The following is a 23707-nucleotide window of genomic DNA, read 5'->3' on the forward strand; positions in this document are numbered from 1 at the left end:
CTGGCCTCAAGGTCAAGGAATAAAGTGCAGGACCAGCCAGAACTAGTGAGCCCAGGTTTCTGGTGGTGACTCTTCACAATGTTTTCTGCTCTGTTTGCTGAAGGGAGCAGAAGCAGCTGGCTCAAAAGCTTGAGGAGAAAGAGAAGCAGGAGGAGGAAGAGAGGAGGAAGAAGAAAAAGAAGGGTGTTTCCTTGGGGAAGCAGCCTACAAAACCAGAGAAGGGGGAAACCAAACCCCCAGAGAGGAAAGAAACCAAAGCCCCAGAGAAGAAAACCAAGCCTCCAGAGAAGAAGAAAACCAAAATCCAAGAGAAGAAGGAAACCAAAGCCCCAGAGCAGGAGGAAACAGAAATCCCAGAGGACCCAACTCCAATGGAGAAGAACTTGCTCCTGAGATTTCAGATCTATGAGTCATCGCAGCAGAACGTCGCACATGTTTTCTCCTACTGGGACAGGGTTCAGGGTTCCATGCAGTTACCTGTGATCCAAAATGGAAACAAGTCACGGCTTTCATCTGAAAACAAAGGTCAGAAGACTAATAAGACTCAGGAGAAGATGGAGAAGAAACCTGAACAAAAATGTGGAGACCCAAAGAGTCTTGGGTCATCTCCGCTGGAGACACGAAGCAAAGTTCCTGCAGAAGGGGCCGTCAGAGACGAGCAGGTCGGGGTGCCGTGCCTAGACATCCAGGTCACACATCCAAAGGCCATGTTTATGGAGATTCTGAGGAGTGGGAGGCTGCCAACGGAAGACCAGGTAACGCCCTGCAAGGCTCAGATCTTGAGCTTGCCGTGGTCTTGGGCATTGTGTCCACCCCAGGGGATAATGGCACAGAGCCTTGTCCAGCCCCCTGGTAATGATCCACAATGACTCTGTAGCATCTGTGTGGATGGGGAGGTTATCACCATCCCTCAGATGGGCAGAAAGTGGGAGTGTTCTGTGTACAAGTATCCCATCTGTTCAGAGTTTCCCAGCCTGGAAATCATTATAAAGGGTCCCAGGACAGGGCAGCTGATGGTCATTCTTTTTTCTGCTGAGTCACTCAGGAGAGATTTCTCTCCTGGTCCTGCTTGTAGCTCGTGCCTCTGCTCTGGAGCCTGCTCACCCCACTGGGCATAACAAAGCACTTGTATTTCATGTAAATAAAAAACCCCACTGCCAAAATCTCTGTGCCTTTAAAGAAGGAATCGTGAGGATGAAGGTGACAGAAGTACAAACAAGATTTTCTCTTCTGTTCTAGATGCTGAGACATCTGGGACTGCATCCTGAGGGGCCTCCGCTGCCCCCTGCGTTTGTCCTCTCCGTAGTCAACTACCCAGAGGAGCGCTTGGGCTCCGCAGAGAACGTGAAGCTCTTCACCATTGAGGCACCGGAAGGTGCTGCTATGGAAGATGATCTGGTGGGTGCTCCAGTGGTGCTGGCACTGAAGGTGCCAGGGCAGAGGGCAGGCTAGATGAGGGCATGGGGGACAGGTTGGATGGAGAAGGATCATTGTGGAGTGGGAGTGAAGATGTGATGGGGCCATGTGTCAGCAGGTCTCCTTTCTGTCAGGGATAGGACAAAAGAGACAGCTCTGCTGGAGACAGAGCAGTTCTGTAAGACAAGAGGGAAAAGTCACTTCAAACCATCCACTTCCTTTGAGGAGAGGGCTCTGAGTGAGAAGGGGGGGTCCTAGGAAAAAACAAACACCAATAAGGAAGACCAAGTCCATGGGCAGGTGGACTTTCTCTTCCATTGGTTAACAAACTCGCATTTTGCTTTCCAGGATGGGGATGTCTCAGGACTCACCTCTCTCTCCCTTTTCTCTCTCCCCTTAGGCCAAGGCCCCAGATGTGAAGGGAAGTTCTGCCAGGGGCCAACCAAAGATGGGTAAAGCAGCCAGCAGAGACAACTCTCCAAAGAAGAACCACGTCTCCACACAGAGAGCAGAACGTCCCCGGGATTGCCAAACAAGGTCCATTGTCCCCAGCTCCACAGCAACCCTGTGCCAGTGCCTCCATGGGATGGCGAGTGCACTCTCCTTGTTTGATTTGCTCCTTAGCAATGTCTGAAGCCTCCTCTTTAATTGCCAGGCTGAAACGGTACCGGTGGATAGTGCCTGCCCACGGTGAGGTGGAACTGAAGGTCCGCTTCTCCACCCAAAAGCCAGGGAAGTTTGAGCAGACACTGAGGTTTGAGCTGGTGGGCACAAAGCGCCAGTACGAGCTGCCCTGCAGTGTCACCGGCCTGTACCCCAGCATCAGCCAGGACCCATGGTAAGGCTGGCCCCCGGCAGCCTCCCACGCTGCTGCCCCTGAACTCACAGCAGGGCTGCCCCTTGGGGCTTCTGGCCTGGGCACATCGTGCTGCCTGAGGTCGTCCAGCATCTCTTCCTTCCTGTGCTGGGAGCTGGGAAGGCAGGTGATACCACAGCCACCAGGAAGGGTTATGGCTTTCTGACTACATTTCCTATTTGGAGCATCTCATAGCTCCTCCTTCCCCACTTTCTCTGCCCAGGCTGGTGTTTCCACAGTGGAGGAAGACCATGGAGGCAGATGAAATCATCTCCAAGGAATACGTTGAGAGCACAAAGCAATTCCACTTTGGACCTCTGCTGTGTGGGAAATCAAGAGAGTGGTATGTGTTCCCTGCTGGGCCTTGTACTTTCCTGGACATGCTTGGAGAGACATGCTGTCCTGGTGGCACAATCCAGGGCAGTCCCGGCCAGAGTCCTGGGAGACACGGGTTTGCAGGGCCACGGATGTGAGAACTTGAGCAGATAAGGGGCACGTGAGCCTTGGAGGAGCTGCTCTGCCTACCCAGTGGGTGCCTTGGTGGCTGCCTCGGTGGCCAGAGCCACATGCTGCTGCCAGTCCAAAGGTGACCTGGGGGCAACTCCTGTCCCCCTCTACATCTCAGTTCACCCCTTAGGAAATGAACCTTCTGGTGGTTTTTGAAGTGCTTTGAGCTCTGCAGGTAGCCTGATGGAGCAATTATTCTGTAGAGGGTTTTTCAAACCTTTCATTAATCTGTAATTATTAATAAGATTTTATGGTTGACCTGCCAATGGATGTCATGGGGGGAGCGTACAGCAGGAATTGCATCTTCCTGTAATGACATTGCATCCTCACTGCTGGATGAAGTCCACCTAAACACGTTGTCATTGAAGCTATTGCATATTTCTACTTCTACTGTCACCTTTTTAAAAATAATATTTAAAATTAAATTCTTGTCTCCATGGGAGCTCTGGAGGGCTAGGTCTGTTTTGACAACCCAAGGAAATGAAATCGAAATAGTTTAAAAAAACAGACAATCTTTAGCCAGGTTGATGGATGGTCTGGGATTTCTGTTTGCCTCTTTAACCCTTTCACTCCAAAGTCATTTCCACACCTGAGAGAAGGGTCATTTGTTATCTTTTGGCATTCCTCTTGGGAATCGATTCTTTATATTTCTTTCTCAGACTTTGAGCTAACCCATGAAATCCAAAGCAATTGCATGACTTTTATGAAAGAGATTAGCTAAACTTTTTTTCCAAAAGCCTTTCTTTATACCCTGCAGGGAAGGCACCCCAAGAAAGAAGGGGAAAGAGCCCATGTGCCTGGTCTGTTATTTTTCTAGGCACCTTTGAATTTACGTTGTATTAAAAACTCTTGAAGTGGCCTGAGCATCATCAGGCTTCTGGGGTGGAGGCACCAGGTACAGGGGAAGGCACCGAAGTAAGGCAAGGATGAGCACATGCTCATGCCCCTGACTGGGATCCATTTCCCTCACTTGTTTGTTAGAGCAGGATCTCCCAGCACTGCTTCCTTGGGTGCCCACGGTGCTTTCCTCCATGTGCGGCACAGGCAACAGTTTCCTCTGCAGCTTTTTCCCCTTTTTGTGGACAGGTACAAGGCCCAGAATTGTCCGAGCAACTCAGAAAACATCACCATCCTCAACAACTCCCCCATGGACATAGAGGTCCATTTCACCTTTGAGAGTTATAAGAAATCAGAGACATTCTATTTGGACCCTCCCAGCATGACCCTGAGGCCAGCGGAGAAGCGGGTAGGTGAAGGGCAGGTAGAGCAGGCACCGCAGAAGTGCCCAGGGGCTGCTCCTCCTGCTCACACACAGTGCTCTTTCTATTTCTGTCTGTGGGGTTGGGTGCAGGAGCTGACCATTTGGGCATACCCCACTTCCCCTGGCTTCCTGGAAGACAGATTGATCTGCTGCATTGCGAAGAACCCAGAGCCAGTGGTCTTCAGCCTGTGCTGCCACGGGGTGCACGTGAAGCTGGACGTCAGCCCCCTGGAGCTGTCCTTTGACAAGCTCTGTCTGCACAGGTCAGTCATCCCGCAAGCACTCCAAGACTGGTGACAAAGAGAAAACCTTTGACTCTGGTTTCCAGGGCATGGAGCTGCTCCAAGGGCCGTGGATGGAGCTGCATTCAGTGGTGAGGCTGGTGTGACCATCCAGCAGCTGATGCCAGGTGCCTTCCTGTCTCTGCAGGACTGACAGCAGGACCTTGGTCCTGAAAAACGACACCCTACTGCCCATGGCCTGGCAGCTCAAGGGGCTGGATGACCTTGTTGAGCACTTCTCCGTGTCACAAGATAAGGGCACCATTGGTCCCCGGTCAGAGTTGGAAGTGACACTGAATTTCAAGGCCGGCCAGATTGGAAGCATTGAGAAGACCCTACAACTAGAGGTGAGAGGGACTGTGCCCTGCCTGGCAGAGCAGCCGTGTGCTCTTAGGGACAGAGTCAGGAAGAGCTGCACCTGACAGACACAAGGGTGCTGTGACTCCAAATTCTGCCTCTACACAGCGTTTGCCAAAACGTGCAGTGCATCCACATCCCCCCAGATAACCAGACACTGCATCCTGAGCCTGTACCACAACCACCTTGTCCTTGTGAATGGTTGAATGTAGGGGCATCCGAAGACGGCAGGGAGAGGGAACTCTGCAAACCTGAGACACTTACAGAAACACGTGGTTTTATTGCAAGGGTCGTGGGGTAAAAGGGTCTTACCTTCAGCCACCAGCCTCGGCTGAAGGGAAGCCCCAAGGACAGTGAGAGAGAGAGAGAAGAGGTAAGAGCAAGGGGTGAGAGCCGGGTAAGGGAGGTGAGCGTGGTGAGGTAAGAGCAAGAGAGTAGGATAAGAGGTAAAAGTAAAAAGGGAGCAAGAGAGCAAGAGAGGGGTATGAAGTAAAAGCAAAAAGGGGCTGAGGACCCCGTTACAATACATTTTATCTCCTTTTGTATTGAATGTTCTACTTTACAGTGACCAACCAGCACGAGATACAAAACCTACAAACTTTGCATACAGCTTATGAGAACTACCATATTGTCCTATCACTCTGTATTCTAAACTCTAAAGACTACTTTTTCTTATCTGCCTTTTCCCTGATACTTTGGCGAGGCTACTCCCCAGAGCCCCTTTGTTTGTTGTCATCCAACCATCACCAACTAATCGCTGTCTTCCTGCCTGCCCTGCCTACATCTCAAAGCTAGCTTTCATTTCTGTTTCACTCACAGGTTTTATATTTTCAGTATTTCTTGTCAGGCAATCATATTTGTAGACTTTCCCAGTCTCACCTTTCCCAACAATTGAAGGTTGTTGTTTGGTTGTACAGACTGCAGAGTGATCTCTACATTCCTCCTGGACTTTGTCTGAACCTTTTGCATAGTGCAAGACTCTCCCCCTGGGATTTTGTTCCCCATGGTTTAGGGGCTGCATTTCAGAGAGAGTGCTAGGTGATGGGAGAGGGTTGTCTATGCCACCTGCTCTGAGACACCTCACACTTCTTGTGGTTGTTCTTACATCCCTGTGCCTCTCAAGGATGCTTTAGCAGCATCATTCCCTGCTGTAGGAGTGCAGAGTTGGGCTGATAGGGTTTTTTACTGCAGCTGAATCCCACTGGGGCAGCCCATGAGATGAACAGGTTAGCAAAGCTTGGGAGTCCACCAATGCTTGTGAAGCCGGGGAAGCAGCCAGCAGAGACAAGGATTTAGAGGCTATCTACCAAAAGAATGATCTGAACAGTGTTTGTTTCTTGTTGCCTCAGGTTTCAGATACAGAAAACATGCTGGGGATTGTTCAGGCTGAAAACATCAAAGTCTCTGCAGAGGTCTATGATCTTCCTCTGAGCCTCGACATGCCTGAAGGTCAGTGGACGCCTCCCAAACAAAGCATTCCAGGTGCACTGCGTTACCTTGGGGGGTGGGCGACCAAAGTACTTGGGATGCTTTGGTCCCAAAGCATGACGTGGATATATAAAGCACATACCCTGCAAGCTGCATGGAGTGAAGCATTGTTAGGGCACTGACAGCCTTAAGTCTCTCCCCTCTGAACTTTGAAGTGTGCAGCTTCACGTGCAGATTGGATTTGGGGGCTTTGAAACAACAGTGATGTGAGCAGGAAGTTGGCAGCTTCCACAGGCTCAGCACAGCATATGAAGTAGTTGGATTTGTGCTTGGAAGCGAGGAAATGGAAGCTGAGCTCCTTAGCTACTGATCCTGCATATTTTGAGTAAGAAGAGAAAGGGCAGACAAGTAGCTGGAAAACACTGTGATGAACGGAAACTTGCTGGAAAGGGTTTTGTGTCAAGACCTCTATGTAGCTTGTGACCTGGTGTGTTCTGCAGCTCATAAATACCATTTTTGACCCGGCTCTCCGGGTTTTCTGCAGGTGCAGATGGAAGCTTGGAATTTGGAACCATCAACGTTCTGGATAAGGTGAAGAAAGTTCTGAGCCTAAAGAACATAGGGCTGTACAACATCGAGTACAGGTGAGTCCAGCTGCCTGGTAGTGAGCATTTCCTCGGGTTCCCAGGCCTGCACTGTCCCTCTGTCAATGGCTAGAACCTGTTTCCATGCTGGCTACCTCATGATAAACACAAGACCTAATCTCAACTGTTTTACCAGAGAATCCAGCCACAAACCAGCAGTTCATCACAGATCAGCAGGAACCCAAAGGAGAGCCCCAAAAGTTAGAGCCACTGAAATGCAGAGATTCATTGCTTTCTTTGATGGCCACCTTCTTTCTCTTTCTGAGACTCTGTAAAGAAGTGAATGAAAAATTTTGGTGTGAGGGTTTCTTGTAATAACCTCGTGATTGTCTGCACTCTCTGTCAAGATGCAGGATTCCCTGAGCAGAGCTGGCCTCTCCCTTTTCTTTGTTTTTTTTCTGGTCCTATGCCAAGTCCTGGCTGTGCTGGTGGTGCCTGTGCTTTTAACTGCAGAGATCTCCATTCCTTCCCTTTCTCCCCAGCTTCACACTGAAGGGTGCAGGTCCCAGCATGCAAGACTTGGCATCCCACTTCAGCGTTGAGCCTCGGTCGGGCGTGCTGACTGCCTCCCAGCCTGATGTGAATATCGAGATGCTCTTCCACCCCACAAGTGAAATCTTCCTTAAGAACGAACCCATCCTGTACTGCCAGGTGAGCTGCTTGGGCCAGGCTGTGTTACCACTCGACATTTTGGGAGTGTAAACAGGATAAGTGTCAAATGGAAGGAGTGCTTTAACTGGAGAATCCTCTCTCCTACATACACAAAGTCTTTCAAAACCATTTGGGAGGCTTCCTAAGTGGAGCTGAGCATCTGACTCTGGAGGAAGTGCTTAAGCAGGAAGCGGTAAACTGGTGGAGGCCTGGGGTGGAGACTGGGGACTGGGGTAGAGGTTGACCTCTTTGTTTTATTTACCACCCCTTCCTGTGGACACAGGTGATAGACGGCAGCTCAGGGGAAGGAGGCCAGATTGTCACCGAAATACCAGTGAGGGTGTCGGCGAGAGCCGTGTACACCAAGTACAGCACTGAGCTTGCCTCAGCCATCAGCTTCGGTGCCATGCTCAAGGGCGCCAAGAAGACCCAGACTGTCATGCTAGAGAACAAAGGCACGGTCAACTTCAAATTCTGCATCCACCAAGCACCCAAGGATGCTTCTGCATTGGAAAGCCAAAGGTACGAGAAGCCCTGCACCACCTTTCCTGTCTGAGGAGGCACCAGCCCACGGCTGGTATGTGGCAGGCAGCCAGGAGACCTGGGCTGTCGTCCGTTTGCATCCCTGGCTTGGGGCGAGGGAGCAAAAAAACGCCGCAGTGTCCCCAGGTGTAGTATGAAGCTGGTGATAGAGCTTCTGTCCAGCAATGGGTGCTGCACTCTGGGAGCCATCAGGAGCAGGAAGGCTTCCCTCTGTGTGGAGGAAGGCCAGCTTTGGCCTCAGAGAAAGGCAGGGGAGCTCAGCATGACAGATACCTCTGCTTTCTCCTCTCAGTTCAAAGCAAGGGGAATCTGCTCCACCAGCTGCAAAGCGCTCCACTGGAAGGAAATTAAGCTGCTCGACACAGGTGGGTGACTCCTGCTCCCCAACAGTGCTGCAGGGGATGTGAGAAGATGCTGCTGTGCCCTGGCTGGGGGCTCATCTCTATAGGGTGGGATGTGGTCTGCAGGATGGAGCCCAGTATCTGCTCAGTCCCCTTGACTGTCCTGTACTCTGGCTCTGACCTGGAGTTGGGGGGTCAACAGGGGGGAGCAGGTCCTGTGTTTGGTAGCTGCTGGCCAGCATAGGTCTGTGAACACCACAGAAGCAAAAACATCTGTGGTGGGTTGAGCGCTGGACAAATGCTAGGGCACTTACTAGAATTACTTATTTTTTGTTGTGAGGTAGGAGTTAATAGGAGAGTAAAGCAGGCTTAAATTTTAAAGGGTATAAAGAAAACTTTATTTAAATAGAACTGAAAGAAAAGAAAAAAGAAGAATTAGAGTAAAACCTTTAGAACACTTTTCTTCCTCTCAAAACTTTCCTGTCTTTCTTATTGATGACATACAGAGATAAAACCTGAGACTTAGGTCAGTTTATCACTTCTAAAATAATCTTTCATCAGTTTTGTTAGGGAGAGGAGTCTCTGATGTTATGGCAACTTTTCTACAAGAAGTAGTTCTCTCGTGGCTTCAATTTCTACGAATAGCAGCCAACTGGAAATCTGCATTCGTGAAGTCCCTGCCATCTCATGCAGCCTTCCCACAGCTGCCTTTACGGACCATGTTAAACCTATGAAGTACTATTTTAAGGATGAGCTGTTTAAAATAAAGATTTTCTTCATCTATCTCTAAGATAATTTTCATCTCTGGGGACAGCAGTCTTCTTCTTCTTCTCTCTCTCTCTTCAAGCTTCTCATGAGATCACAGCTACTTTATTTGCTTCATCACAAGTGCCTTTGCTAATGCCTGCGATTTGAACACTCTTATCTCCCCATACTTTTTCTATGAATTCAAGGGATGTTGTAGTTTATTACACTCTATCACTATGGTCTTACAAAAGAATTTTAGCTTACGACTAAGGCATTCCCTCATTTTCTTTTTATCTGAGACTTGACTCCTTTACTGACCTTGGTGTCTTTATGTTGTTTCTCTATGTGTCTTTACTCTCTTGCTCTGTTTTTTCACCCGAGAGAGGACTGATGTTTTGCAAGTTTCATCTGTGTCTGTGCCCCTGGATGGTCGTGGTTTCTGCCGAGCGGGGCCAAGGCAGTCACGGTGACGGTGACTGATCCAGGCTGCGCTGGGGCAGTGCCAGGATCTCAGGGGCCCAGCCACAACAGCCACAGCCGCTCTGGCCGCGTGGCCGCTCCCAGGCCCGGACCGCCTTGAATTCCAGCCGCAGCCCGGCCCGGCCGTGCCGGGGGAAGGGGAGAACCGGCCTGGCACAGGCTGTTCCCGGGGGGGCTCCCCGGGAAGGGGCCCGGCCCCGCGGCAGGGCGCTCCGGCCTCGTCTGGCCGCACGGAGGGGGCTCCACCGGCCTGTCACCCGTTCCCAGGCCGGAAGAAAAGGAGACTTTTCCCGGGCTCGTTTGTCTTAAAATGGGACTCTCACAGAGGCATATTCAGGCTTTAATTGGTTTATCAGGCTGGCAATATTCAAACTAGCCACTCATGGGTTTTGTCAAGTCACGGAGGAAGCTGTTAGCGGCTTCTCTTAGATAATCCCTTCCGTGGATGATTTTTTTTCCCCTCTTCACCACAAGTCCATTAGTGTAAAACCAGCACAACGTCCCCCACTGAGGTCCCAGTCCACAGAGCTCAGACAACATTGCTTTGGGTTTTTTTTTTCTTCCCAGACCCCCACCTCTCTCCCATCATTTCTCACAGCTATCTCTGCTCTCCTGCATTACATCTGGAGGTTGAAGGATCACAGCTACCACCTTCATTCTTTACACTCAAACTCCTTTCTCTCTGCTACTTGGGACAGGCTTGCAGCTCCTCTTGGCTTGTTGGTCTCAGCCTGGGGTTGCCCTTGGGCCATGGAGTCATCCTTCCCTGCCCTGGGACTGGGGTGCTTGGGCCCAGCTGGAGGCCAAGGCAGGACACACTCTTTGCTGGGGTGCTCAAGGCACAGCTGTTAGCCATCAGCCTCTCCTGGAACTTTTTCTGCAGGGTCCCCTCAGTCTTGGCATGTTCACGGTGTCCCCTTGCTCTGGCTCCGTCAGTCCGTGGGGCCAGCAGAAGATCACAGTGGAATGCCTGGCAGGGCAGGAGGGGACGTGTGGGGAGCAGCTCTACATTGACATCACGGGCAGAGACCCCAGGGACAATCCCCTTGGCATTCCCTTTACCCTGACTGCCGAGTCCTGCCTCCCAGGTACGTACTGCCCACAGGTTCCCTTGGTCACACCTGCTGCTGATCAGCACCTAAACTTGCTGCTTGGACAGAGAGGCACGCCAGCCCTGGTGTCCCACCTTAGAATCCTCAGAGGTTCCAGCTCTCTTCAAGTCCACCAGCGGACTCATCCCTCCCAGGCTGAGAGGGATGCATGGAAGGATAAAAGGAAAGCGGTGCTCTCTAAGGCTGAGCTCCATCCTCAAAGCCAGCTCCCCGCACCCAAAGCTGGGTTTAGCAGTCACCCAGGCAGAAAGGGCTTATCAAGCCTCCGGAGAAGCCAGCAGGGTCCAGATAAATTCATCAGGTAGGCTTCTACTCCATGCTCATCCCTCTGGTCTATCCACAGCATTCGTTGACGATGTCATGTCAGTCTTTGGGGAGCACCTGATCTGCAGAAGCACTGACCTCAGCCGCAAGCTGCTGCAGTCAGTGGAAGGCGTGGGCTTGTTCGTCAGTGATAAGAACAAATTCGTCTTCAACAAGATTCTGGTTCAGCAAAAGGCTAAAGCTCATTTCAATATCTACAATGCAAGCAGCCTGTCATGTGATGTGGTCCTCTCCATCAGACCCCAGCGTGGAAAGGTAAGAACAGGAGGCCAAGGTGATGGTGTCCCTCTAAAGGCAGTGTGAGAGTCCGTTTTGTTCTCCAGATGCATTGCTTCCTGGGGCCCAGACTAGTCTAGCTCAGTGCAGGTCAAACTGCAGGGGAGAGCAGCAGAGCCAGGGAAGAGTTGTGTCAAATTCTGCATGTCTCGGGCAAGGTTTTGGCTCACATCTCTGGGTCTTCGGTGGGAGAGGTGAATCCTTCTGAACCTCTCCTGGAAGCACACTCAGAGAGGGGCTGTCATGAACTGACATGCCAGGGTTCAAAGGAGGCATTTCCTCAGGCTCCCTGGCTTTTCCTTCACTTTGAAGGCCAGTTCCAGGTTATTTGCAGGGTTTTCCAAGCAGTGCCCACCTCCCGTGTATGCTGGGACAGCTGCCAGGGCTCAAAACACAGAATGCTTTAGCACAAGGTCAGCGTTCCCTGGGAGGGAGGGAGCCTGCCTCGGGAAGCAGGGAGGAGGACACACTGCCTGGGGCTGTTCTCAGTAATGCATTTATGAATAAAACTGTGTCGTGTTGAAAGGTCTTTTCTCCTAACACTGCTCTCTGGGTTTCCCCAAGGATAAAAGCTCTATCAACGTTTTCAATTTGTATCCAGTCAAGATGTCCGTTCCTGGCTCATCTCCTGCTGTTGCTACGGTGACCTTCACCCCACCAGACAAGAAGAACTATAACTGCACTTTCACGGCTTCCCTTGTCATCCCAGCTGGGTAACTGACCCTGTGAAATATTGGGGGAGGCCTCACTGATAGCTGCCTCTCCACTGAGGAGGCCCAGACGTCTTGTTAGCTCTAATGCTTTCAGTAGCCATAGGCAGAGTACTTGGCATGGGATGATCTGGGAGGCAGCAACTGTTGGATAAAGCAGAAAAAATGGGGCTGATGGTTCAGCCTGTATGAGGAATTATGTAGACAGGGAAATAAATACTAGGTAGTCAGCTTGAAGTTACTGAGATGTGCTGCATTTGAGCTGGGGGTTTCCATGGGCAAAGGCTGAGATGAAGCAGTTCCTGTGCCAGCAAGTCCGCAGTCACAATTTCCTCTCTGTTTCTGTAAAATTAAGTGATCCTCTGTGATTTTCCTGGCATTCATTAAGCTATTTTATGTGAGTGATTGGAGCTGGTATGAAAGAGGAGCCCAGTTCCCCTGCCCTGGGACCTGTGTACTGCAGCTTTGACCTGCCCTTGCTCAACCCCTTAGTGGCTGAATTGGAACAAGAGAAGTCTAATTGCTGATAAGCAATTGTTTTTTACTGTTCTTGGAAATAATCTTTACTGATGGTGACGATGATGTATTTTTGCCTTCTTGCTTTTGTACTGCTTTCATGCTGTGCTTTTGCTTGTTGTATGTGTCTCATCCCACTGCAGCCAGGGGATTTGCCATGTCTCATCTGATGCCTCATTATTTACTTCCTGGACTGCATGATTCAATTAAGAGAAGTTTTTTTAACTGTTATTGTGGAAGGCTGTGTCTCTTTGGAACAGATTCCTCTTGTGAATGGCCCTGAGTGGATTGGGAAGAGCCTGGTGGGGGCTGTGTTGTGTGGTTCAGGAGCACCCGGCAGGGAAAACACTGTGGTTGGCCCTTGCCCCCTCACTTGCCCAGTGAGAAATGGGTTGGTGCCTGCTGAAATCGTTTCTGTGCCTCTCCTGCAGCTCTGTGAACTTTAAACCTCAAATCCTGACCTTCACCATCAGCGGGAAGGCGCATAAGCCACAGGTGACAGTCGTGTGCCCCAGTTACCGCATCAACAGCAAAAATTCCCTGCTGCGCTTCAGGAGGCTCCAGCTGGGGGAGTCAGAGATGCTCCCCCTGGTCATCTGTAACAATGGCGTGATACCTGTCAAGGTGAGGACCTGCTCAAGGAATGGTCTGGTTTGGGAGCAAGTGCTTGTGGCACAGGGGAAGGGTCCCAAAAAACATGGCAGACCTGGGATGAGGTGTCAGGAATTTTTTTTAAGCAAGTGACTGACATCTGTTCTCTAAGAAGAGAGCTCTTGGAAATTGTCTGTCCAGTCTTTCTTTTTTAAGTTGAACGCAAGAAAGGTGGTGGAGTATTTTCCGCTGTCTCTCAGGTCACCTTTTGTTCTCATGAACATGTGTGATTTCCCAGCTCCATTAGATTGTATTTGATCCCAGTTTACTACATTTTAAGTAAACTTAGTTGTGGTTTAATTACATTCTGTCCTGTTTGGATCTGTGTCAGGTCCATCCAAATGCCTCTGAGCGCTCTTTTTTCCCAGCTGGTTTGACTTAACTTTTGTGCTAAGTGCTGTTTGTAGTGGGAGAGGTGCTGGGTTCCCATGCGGGACCAGCAGCACTGCGGTGTCAGTCCCTGTGTTCCCACCCTGTGCTCACACCAGTGTCAATGTGCTCTGTGCTTCCTTTTCTCAGTTCATGTTACACCTGGAGGATGAGCACGGAGCGTTCCTCTTGAAAGGCAGGGGCTCCACACTTGAGACGGTCTACACTGAAGATGTGGAAGACGACTCTGCTGTACACGGTAAATTCATTAACCATGAAGTGTGATCATGCACAGAGGGAAAACGTGTGCCTGCTCTCGGCTTCTCTGAGCAGCAGCCAGATGTTAGACACAGTTTCTTTCCTTGGGCTCTCTGTCCCCCAAGCTTTTCTTGGGGATTTTTTGCAGGGTTTCCTCCTAGCAAGTTGTAGGAAGTTCTGGTCTTCTGGACATGGTGGGTAGAGTTGTGGGGGACTGTCACTACCTCAGTGGACCCTCTGAGGTATTTGCTGCTTGAGGGAAGGCACCAGCCTGAATGAACACAGCCCTTGAGCACACAGTCAGCCAGCAGAAGCCAAAAGCACTCTCTGTCTCGGCTTTCCATATGGCAGGAGCTGGCTGGAAGCAAATGGAGTGAGGGCTGGGCATCAGCCTGAGGTTAAGCTGCCTAAGTGGTGATGTGTCTGGAGGTGGCAGTCTTGTGAACACAGGAAGAGGGTCTGGAATCATTGGGTGCAGAACCTGTGCTTTGAAGGCAGCTGGTTTCAACCTCTCATTCCTCATACAGCCTATGGAAATATTTCCTCTGTACCGCTGTATCACTTAACTCTGATTTCCGTTGCTGCGCAGAGAGCAAGTCCCCAAAGAAGCCTTTCCTGCTACTGCATTCCGGGCAATCGACAAAGTTTGATGTCATTTTCAAACCCACCCTGGCTCAAGGACTGGAAGGGAGGATTCACGTCTTAAGGAAGGACAAATACTCTAAAAAGTCTCCAATAAAGCTGATAGGTGAAGGCCACAAGGATGAATTCACCCTCGACGGACTGGAGGAAGACATACAGGAGGGGAATGCTGAGAGCATTCTGAATCAAGGCATCATTGATGGTAAGAGAGGAGAGGCTGCCAAGGTGGCCGAAGGGAGAGGAAAATGCCTGATCATGTGTGTCCTCTCTCTAGCCAGGCCTGGGCTGTCACCCACTGGACTTGGTGGCCTGTGGGCGTGGCAGGCATGCCTGCAGAGCAGTGTGTGCTGTGCTTCATGTGGCTGGCTTAGGGGTGTGTCAGGGTGTTTCCCTGAAAGTGGTGGGATGGGGAACTGCCTGGGGAACTTCCTCTCAGAGGGAGGAAGGCTTGGAGCAAGAAAGCGTTGAACATACAGGTGTCTGTGCACGTGAAGGGGGGTGGATGGAGCTCCCTGCATGCTGAGATTGCCTTGTTCTCCTCCTCAACAGCTGTCAGAGTGAATCACGTCCAGTTTGGGAGCCATTCTGTCGGGAAGCCCTGCAACAGGACCTTCACCATCACCAACCACACCTGTACGAAGGTCATGTGCTTTGAGTGGGAGGCAAACGCACCATTCCAGTTCTCTCCCAAGGTGAGCGTGGACTGCTCTGCCTTTCCCCATTGCTCAAGCCCTGCCCTGGTGTTCCCAGGAGCTGGCAGGCAGTCCTCACGTACCAGTGATAGCCCGTTCTAGTGCCACGTAGGAGATGCAGTCCCTGGCTTGGCTGGGCCAAGGCTGCCAGTCTTGCAGAAAAGGCTTCATGTTATGGGAGGTGGCACCTTCCATTCATACTTTTGTCTATCAAACTTCACATAAATCCACACTGAGGTGCAGATTCCTGGCACAGCTGCTCACCACAATAGTCCTTTTTACTCTCAGTTCTGCCCCAGGCAGTGCTTCCAGTTTGGTTTTGACTCCCTGATTCTCCCTAGGTGGGACATCTCTATCCTGGCTGTGCCAAGGACATCACAGTGACCTTGAAGTCAGATGTCCCAGCCACCTTCAGGAGGCACCTTGTGAAATGTAAGGTGGCCGAGATCAACTTTGAGCTGCCAGGAGGGGAGGTTCAGGACTGGGACGACCAAATGTGCATTGTCACATCGAAGGATACCACCAGGAAAGACCCAGCAGCCAGGTGGCCTGAAAAAAGGAAGGTGAGAAGCAAAATGGCAAAAAAACACAACCCAGCTTTTACAAAAAGAACCACAGTAACCCCCATCACTGCTGGCTGAGCAGCTCCTGCTTCCTCTGGACATTGGACAGCCGTGAGATTCACCAGCAGTGCATTCTAGGGGAGAGGTGGATGCACAGTGACCAGATACACTCACATGAGAGGGGGAGGCCTTTTGACAAGAGACCTTTAGCCAACACAAACTATGAGTCTGTGCCACAAGCACAAGGGTTGCAGCCTGTGTTGAATGGGAGACAATGTTTTATGATTTTATCCCACTTTTGGTGTTAGAAATCTCTTCATCTGATTTGGTGCCTTTTCACCAACAAGGAGTTAAGTCTGCTGCACTCTGTCTTTTCTTTGGAAGTGGACAGCAATACACTTGTACTGCATATGCTGGTGAACTCCAAGTTTTGTCTGCATGGATACCAGAGTTTTTAGTTGTGATCTCTGTATTGTGTGGGATATCTCATCATGGAGTAGCCCAGGCACTGTATGACAGTATGGAGGAGTCTGGAGAAGGATCATCTCCAGATGCTCTTGCTTTTATTGTCATTATTGCCAAACACACTCATCTCGGGTGAAGGTTCTTCCTGAGTTCCTGGACCATTTTAAGGCCTCTTAACCATCCTCTTTTCTATCAGAACATCTGCAGTTGGAGACTTTCCTAGTGAGATCTTTCACATCCCAAAATGCCCATTGCCAGCTCCCTGCAGTGTGGCTGTTGCTCCACACATGACATCTGGAGAGCACTTTCTCCTAAGACAAGAAGAAAAAGGTGCTTTCCAGAACTCTTCAGTCTTTGGGTTCTCCATCCACAGAGCTCCAGCAGGGGAACTTAACCCTAATTTTGAGACCCGTGGGATTTATAGGAGACCAGGAAAAAAGCCAGTCCCGTCTACAAGGTTGATGTACAGGGACTGGAATGCAGCTATAGTCTCCATGGGTATATTAACAGCTGTGGTAGTGACTGCTTTGATCAGTGGGTAGAAACAACTACTGTAACAGAACAGTCCCAATTTTGTCATCTTTGCAGGGAAGTAAAAGTGAATGGTCCTTTCTAGTCCCTCTATGAGGCTGACCTTGGAGGCCAAAAGACTCCCTTCTCAGCCTGGCTTTCTGGGCTCTGCTCAGTGATTCCTCCCTCCTCTGTTTGCAGGTGGTCAAGACAGTCCTAAAATGGGCTCAGACTATGGTGAAGAACAGCCAGGAGGCCGAGCTGTACCTCAGTGCCTCTGTTGTCTACAGCCACTTCAAAGTGAACACCATCCTGGTCCAGTTCAAGAATACCTTGCCCTTCCGGAAAAGCAAATCCACGTGAGTGCTGGAGGCCAGGCAGGGCCCTGTGAGCGGGAGCTGCCTTTGCCCAGGGCTGACCCAGTGCCTGCTTCCCAGAACTCTACCCCAGCCAAAACCAGCACAGGCCCATTCACGTGCATGCAAAGCCAGGCAGGAGGTGGTGGTCAGGACAGGTTCAGTGCTGCCACACCTTCTGCTGAGGACAGCCGTGGGTTTGCTTTCACGGCCTGTCACCTGTCCTCATCTGCTCAAGAATAAGTTTGCAGTCAAACCAAGACCTAAAGTCCAGAGTATGCCCCTTGGCTTCCATGTCCTGAGCACCATGTTGGCCCTTTCCTCTTAAACTTCCAGACTTGGAAATACTTTTTTGGGCCACCCAGGACAGCAGCCTGAGCATGGCAGGGTTGCGTGGGGAAGAAGGTGCTCCTCAGGAGAAAGCGGTACCAGGAGTCCATCGGACAATGTTACTGTACTATTTGCTTTATATTTGTTGGACTTTTTTTTATTCTTTCTTCTTGCTTTTCAGTTTCAGGATGCACAACACAGGGAAGGTAGCCCTGGAATACTCCTGGGAGGAAGCTGCAGATTGTAAAGCACGGATGGCTGCATACTTAATCCCTGAGATGAGTAAGGGAATTTCATTTGGTAGCTGAGGGCCTGGGGAGAAGACCTTGCCACTTCACTCCAAAACATGAATTGCTTTTTCGTCCTTGTCCACACGTCCACTTTTATCAGCATCTTCCCAGCTGCAGCTGGAGAGTTTTCTCCTTGTCCCCGCTCTGCCTTTCAGCCCCTTCTGTTCTTGCTCTGCTGCTTTTGCTCTGCAAAGGAGCTGAGCCAGGCTCTGGGGAGAGCCGTGTGCTGGGTCAGGACTGGGAAGGGGGACACCAGGTCATCCCTTTGAGAAGTCTGAACAGGGAAAAACTGGTGTAACGAGTGAGCTGCCCTACAGCCACTGTCTGTGTGCAGTTCCCCACTCCAGGGCAAATGCAAAGTCATTGACTAAAACCAACTCTCCTGCTCTGGCACGGGAGTGTGTGCTGCAGGCAGAGACCCTGCTCCCAGATGTTCTATTTCCTGCTGAAAGTACTTGGCCAGAGATGCTCCAAGTGCATCCCAGCTCTCTTCCACTTACCTGCAGCAGGAGGCAGAGTTGCTGGGAACACAGGGTTTTGTCTTTGAAAGGTGTCCTCTTCCTCTCTGCAGGTCAGTTCCTCTTTGGTAATCCTAAGTATCGCACAAGTATGCTGGAGTATATCAAATGGTGCCAGGAGCCTCCCTTTCAAGGACATGTTGAGATGGGGGAGCTTGTCAGGCTGCCACGGTATTCTGAGCAGCAGCAGCTGGAGTGGCCCGAGCAGCAGGATGGCTTCCAGAAGATACGCATTGGGGAGGACAGACAATGGTGTCTGCAGAATGGCAGTTCCCTGGAACTCATACCAGATGTCCAGCCACTGTTCTCCATCAGTCCTGACCACGGCATCATCAGTCCTGGCAAGAAGCAGACCTTTCAAGTGCAGTTCTACCCGATGAGCGTGGGGAACTTCATGACCCCCATGCTGTGCAGGTGGGAAACGTCTACACGCTTGGGAACTCATGCTACTGATGGGTATCACTGAATCACTGGCCGGGGCGGGTTGGAAGGGACCACAGTAGGTCATCTGGTCCCACTTTCCTGCTCAAGCAGGGTCATCCCAGAGCACATGGCATAGGGTTGTGTCCAGAGGGCTCTGGAATAATTCCAGTGAGGGACACTCCCCACCCTCTCTGGGCAACCTGCACGGAAAGAAGTTCTTCCTGGGCTTCAGGTGGAGTTTCCTGTTCAGGTTCTGCCCATTGCCTCTTGTCCTGTTGCTGGGCATCACCAAGCACAGCCTGGTTCATCCCCTAACACCCTCCCTTTAGTCCCTGTGACTGGGATGGGGGACCTGGAGACAGGCAGCCCCAGAGAGGCAGCAGAAACACCCACAGGAGCACAGAAAGATCCTCTGGCCTTGGTAGGGAGACACTGGAAAAAGACACTGTATGAAACGTGAAGCTCCTGGAGGGGTTGCAAAATCTGCAACAAGAGATCCAGGAACCAGCTCTGTTTCATTTTGGGACAAGCAAAGGCTGCTTCTCTACATGGAATCCTGTGTGCTGTAGTTGGTCCTCAGGCACTTAACTGCTCATGTTCCTGCCCTTGCACCTCTGCAGCCTCCGTGCAGCGAGTGCAGTTGTTTAATTTGCTGCTTGCACAGAGAGAGGACGCAGTACTGTGTGCTCTGCATGGAGACAGAAAAGTGGCTGGCTGGAAATGCTCGTCTGGCTGATACCGGGCCCTTTCTTCCTAGAATTCCTAACCTGGAGCCGACTCAGAAGAAGGCGGTGGTGATTGTGAAAGGCAGAGCCCAGGAGCGGAAGAGACGTCGTAAACCAAAATGCTCTGTTGTCACAGCAGGCAGAGAAAGGACAGAGACCAAAGAATCAGGTGCACTTGAAACCAACACCTGAGTGACAGCATTTGTGTCAGCTGGAGCATCTGGCAGGAGCTGCCAACATTGTGTCTGCTGCTGCTGATGGTCTCTATTAACTGTTTACTAGTTCTTATTAAACAATTGGCAATACATTGTTAATTGTCAGCGTGTCTTGGTTGGAAAGACAGGTGTCTGTGGGTGAATTCCCTTGTGCCATTAAAGGAGTTTCCAACTGCCCTGCCGTGGAAAAGCAAAGATTAAAGATACCCCAGGTGTAAAGAAGGCTTCTCCTCCATGGCTGCTTGCAAACATTGTGCAATCTTCTCTTTGGGTTTTGCAAGTCCATCACTCCCTCCCTGGTATCCCCTTGTCTTCCCTATGGTCACTTGCCCCCTGCCCTGCCCCCCTTGTACTGATGCCTTAGGTTTTAGTTTTCATGTCTGCAGATTCTGTGCTGCCTAAGGATGTAGTTCTGGGCCTCATATTAAGTGGCAGTAAGCTCTCTTCACAGAGTAGGTGGACAAAACAAATCCTTCTTCTGTAGAGAACCAAGGACACATTTCAGGCCCGAAAGCATTAACAAAGGTGAACTGAAGAGAAGAACAAGAAAGATGGGACCTCACAACCTGAAGCAGTAATTGGACAATTGAACCCCAATATGCAAATGGACCAAAACTTTTAAAAAGTGTAAGATCTTATGACAGGGGGCCATTTTGTGACTATTCTTGGTCCACCCGGGGTGCAGCCTTGGTCAGGCTCCTGTCCTGCCCAGGGTGGATCCTGGAGGCCTTTCAATAAATCCCTACTTTATTCTCTAGCTCTGTCCAGTCTCTGTTTCAGATCAGCCTTCCAAGGCAACAGTACCACCCACGAATCTAAGACACTATATAACTGAGAAAAACCACATGGTCTCTCTCTTTGGCTCTGGATTCAACTTTGGCACGTGGAATAAACGCTTGCTGGAGATTGATCTGGGGCTGGGAGCCTTCTGCCTCTCTGCTGAGCTAGCAGGTAACTTGTGCGGTCGTGTGAGCTTGAATTGCTGCCTGAATTCTTCTCAAGCAGTTTCTCTACTGGAGAGGCTGACTGGGATCTAGAAAGACCATATCTGCACTCCTAAAAAGACACACCGTTACAAATGGCGCACACTTGAACCTCAGAGCTTTTCATTAGCTCTCTGGCAAGCGTCTCCAGAACCTCGGTCTGGATTTTAAGTCGCTTTCAAGTACCACTGCCCCAAGAGGTGGTGTTAATACTTCTTAATACCACTAACATATTTATTGCTGTTTCAAGTACCTCCAGGTGGTCGTGGTGTGCAGTTACTATCATGGTTCTGTGGAATTTACTGAGAAGCCTAAATGGATTTGAACAATTACAAACTGGGAAGTAGTTTTCAAATAGAGTAGGCAGAGATTTCTTGAACGAGCTTAAAGTTTAATGAAACAGTAAGCATGGGCTCTAATCAATAAAGTCACTGCTTATTTGTCACTCAGCTAATATTCCCCATGCAGACAAAACATAACAGTAAATCAGTGAGAGGGATTTTCTAGAACCCTTTTCTGAAACAGAATTAAACAGGACTTTAGAACTGGGCCCAGTTCAGGTCAGATCTAAGAGTACAGTGCTTAAAGGAGACTCAATGATTTGCAAGCTCTTATGTACAGTTTATAGAAATGTGAGTAATAAGGAATCAAACTTGCCTCAAGTGAAGACTTCAGGGGGTTTTAAAATTTACACTGCAAAGGTGGTGTTCTAATATCCAGAACCAAAGCAGATATACGACATGTGAGAATATTTTCATGTGGCCTGTTCAGAGAGCCGGCTGCCAAAGAGGAGTAATCTCTAGTCAAGGTTTCCCTATACAGAGATTGCACACACAAAAAATCCATAATACTGAGAAGAACAGGGCATTTTGAAACAGGGCACAGCTAAGCTGGGAGCTACAGATCATATCAGATATGCACACAGTATTTATTTCTTTATTATAATTTCTCTCTTCCCTTATTCCAGTACAGCCTCCTTAGGCTGCACAGAGTAGTAGACTTTGAAACACCATGAACTAATAGGATTGATTTTTTTTCCCTTCCTTTGTTTTCAAAAGTACTTTCTTAATTCTGGTTAACTTGGAAAGTTTCTCACTTCTTTTTACTAAGACAAACCTGTTCTACTCAAGACACAAACAATCTGTGCTATTGTTCAGCAGCATGAAGAAGTATGCAGTAATTTAACAAACTTAAGTTCTTTAGCATATATAAACCTATGTATGACATAAACTTGGAAAGAATATTAAAATTTCGAGTTTACTGCAAGTAGGAAACATGCAACAATTATGGTCCTAGTGTGTTTTTATTACAGTGCTGGGAATACAACTGAAAATCAGTCTTGTATTTTCATTCAGAGATAGAGGTTGATAAATATTGTACTTTTTTTTTTTTTAATTTTTCTTTTAGCACATCTGTGCTCTGAACGAGAATGCCAAATAGAAATGCAGAAGGAGGGAATCCTCCCTTTGATGAGGTGGCATCCCTCACTATGCAGAGTGGCCTCTCTGTTAATTGCTCTGGTGCTTTCACACACACACACACACACACACTTCCAATCACTTATTCCAAAATTAATATTCCCGTTAAAAACTCTGCAGATTCATGTGGAGATTAAATTTTCCTGTTGTTTTCCTCGCAGAGTTTCAGCAGCTCCAGCAGTGCTCACTGGTGACACAGGGGCAGGCTCAGGGCTTGATCCTGTGTAGCTGCAGTGGTAGGACGTGCTGAGCTCAGTCTTCATCAGCACTTCGGCAGCACGGGTGCAGCCAGAGGATGTAAAAGCAATGCATTTTTTCCCCCAACTAAAAGCTCTTACAGAGAAAGCAATAGCTTAGGCTGTCACCACTTGATCATGTGATGTATAACTCCAGACTAATTGAGTAGCAGCCTTTCAGCTGGGTTGGAAAGCTTTTAAAAAACCAAAGGCCTTTGCATTGAAGTGAACTAAAGCTATTAGCCCCTAATTAAAACCTGAGGTTTCATCTTTTCCTTTCTAGAGATCACAGAAATCTATGTATTTTTCAGGCTGTAAGCCAGAAATCAAACATTCATCATGTAATTGCAGTAAGTGTGGGCTAACACTTCTCATTAAGCCTGATTTATGAATTCCAGAAGAGTCTACGAGGTAAATATATTAAATTATTCTGAAGTCTGCAAAAATGAAGGTATTCATTTCTTTGGATGACTGTTCAGCAGGAAGAATTTAACGTGAACATTACAGCTTTCAACATTCAGTACAGACACTGCATTTGGACACCTGTACCTTTGCAGTTCCCTCCGAGTCACTGCTCATCTTTCACCCAAGCTCACCCTTCAGCTGTCAGCAGGGAGAGCAGTGTGGCTTTGAGGCAAGCCCGTTCTGCTGGGCCTCAGGAGATCTGTCACCTTCTCTGGCTCTTCTGCTTGTTTGCTGGGTGACCTTGAGTACCTTCGTGTCTAGATCCTGAATGTGCTTTTTGTTAAACATTTTGTAATCCATCAGCAGGAAAATGGCGTGTTACAGAAATGTGATAGCACTCTTCTGCAGCTAACCAGTCTCTGATCCTGCAGTCAGGACATGAGCATCAAAGAAGGAACGTAATAAATGGTAGTAGAGGTTCACAGCAATCAGCACAAAGAAGAAACTGCTAAGTTTTGAAATGTAGCTACTTTCTTTGTGACAGGAGAGTGAAAGATTTACGCTGATGTTTGACCTTAACTAATTAGACCCTGTACAGGAGTGTCTAACAGGATGCAAATGTTTTGTATTCCTTATTTCCTGCTCAGCTTCAGTAGGCAGGAGTGATTTACGGTGAAATGAAATCTGTCCTGTGCTCTGACATGCTGCTTTGGAGTAGGGCACTCTCAGATTACTTTGTATATGAAATCTGAAGACAGAATGAAGGGGCTTTTATTTCTGTACCAGTCAGTGAGATATGATGAACAATCTTTGTAATTTGGGTTCATTCTAAAAACACAAAAGCTTTGAAGGTCTTATTTTTACCTCGTCCTGCTGCAGCTCCCTGAACAGCCCTTGTGCTCAGATGTTAAGGCAAAATAATTGGAGAATCAGAATCAGCTCCTGAACATTCACAGAGATGGGACTCTTTGCAGTGGGAGAGACCATGGAGCCAGTGCAGGTTTAGCCTCAACTATACCTCCCCAGGAGCTGGCATTCCCTCACAGCTGGAGGAGATCTGCCTCCCCTTAAGGAGTAAAGCCTGGCCTGGTAGGTAAGCCTCATTCTTCTGATATTGCTATAGATTCCCCAAATTAGGTTTTGTTCTC

General features: G+C 49.3%; 1 protein-coding gene across 1 annotated transcript in view; it reads left to right on the plus strand.

Annotated features, from left to right (window-relative positions):
• Positions 1-19531, plus strand: part of LOC136296054 (hydrocephalus-inducing protein homolog) — a 66289-nt gene extending 46758 nt beyond the window's left edge. Inside the window, 27 exon segments of the mRNA XM_066194872.1 lie at positions 104-755; positions 1240-1398; positions 1817-1991; positions 2053-2254; positions 2496-2615; positions 3866-4025; positions 4131-4303; positions 4470-4668; positions 6028-6127; positions 6651-6750; positions 7233-7401; positions 7685-7923; positions 8237-8309; positions 10396-10600; positions 10968-11203; positions 11789-11937; positions 12882-13074; positions 13621-13729; positions 14318-14572; positions 14920-15062; positions 15404-15625; positions 16802-16959; positions 17468-17534; positions 17937-17978; positions 18153-18508; positions 19275-19374; positions 19376-19531. Of these exon segments, the coding sequence (XP_066050969.1) occupies positions 104-755; positions 1240-1398; positions 1817-1991; positions 2053-2254; positions 2496-2615; positions 3866-4025; positions 4131-4303; positions 4470-4668; positions 6028-6127; positions 6651-6750; positions 7233-7401; positions 7685-7923; positions 8237-8309; positions 10396-10600; positions 10968-11203; positions 11789-11937; positions 12882-13074; positions 13621-13729; positions 14318-14572; positions 14920-15062; positions 15404-15625; positions 16802-16959; positions 17468-17534; positions 17937-17978; positions 18153-18508; positions 19275-19374; positions 19376-19438 (4819 nt within the window). The 3' untranslated portion in view covers positions 19439-19531.
• Positions 19532-23707: the final 4176 nt, after the last annotated feature.

This window comes from Chamaea fasciata, unplaced genomic scaffold (assembly GCF_029207755.1).
Source record: "Chamaea fasciata isolate MVZ Bird 193981 ecotype frontalis unplaced genomic scaffold, bChaFas1.0.hap1 SCAF_12, whole genome shotgun sequence".
Lineage (NCBI taxonomy): Eukaryota > Metazoa > Chordata > Aves > Passeriformes > Sylviidae > Chamaea > Chamaea fasciata.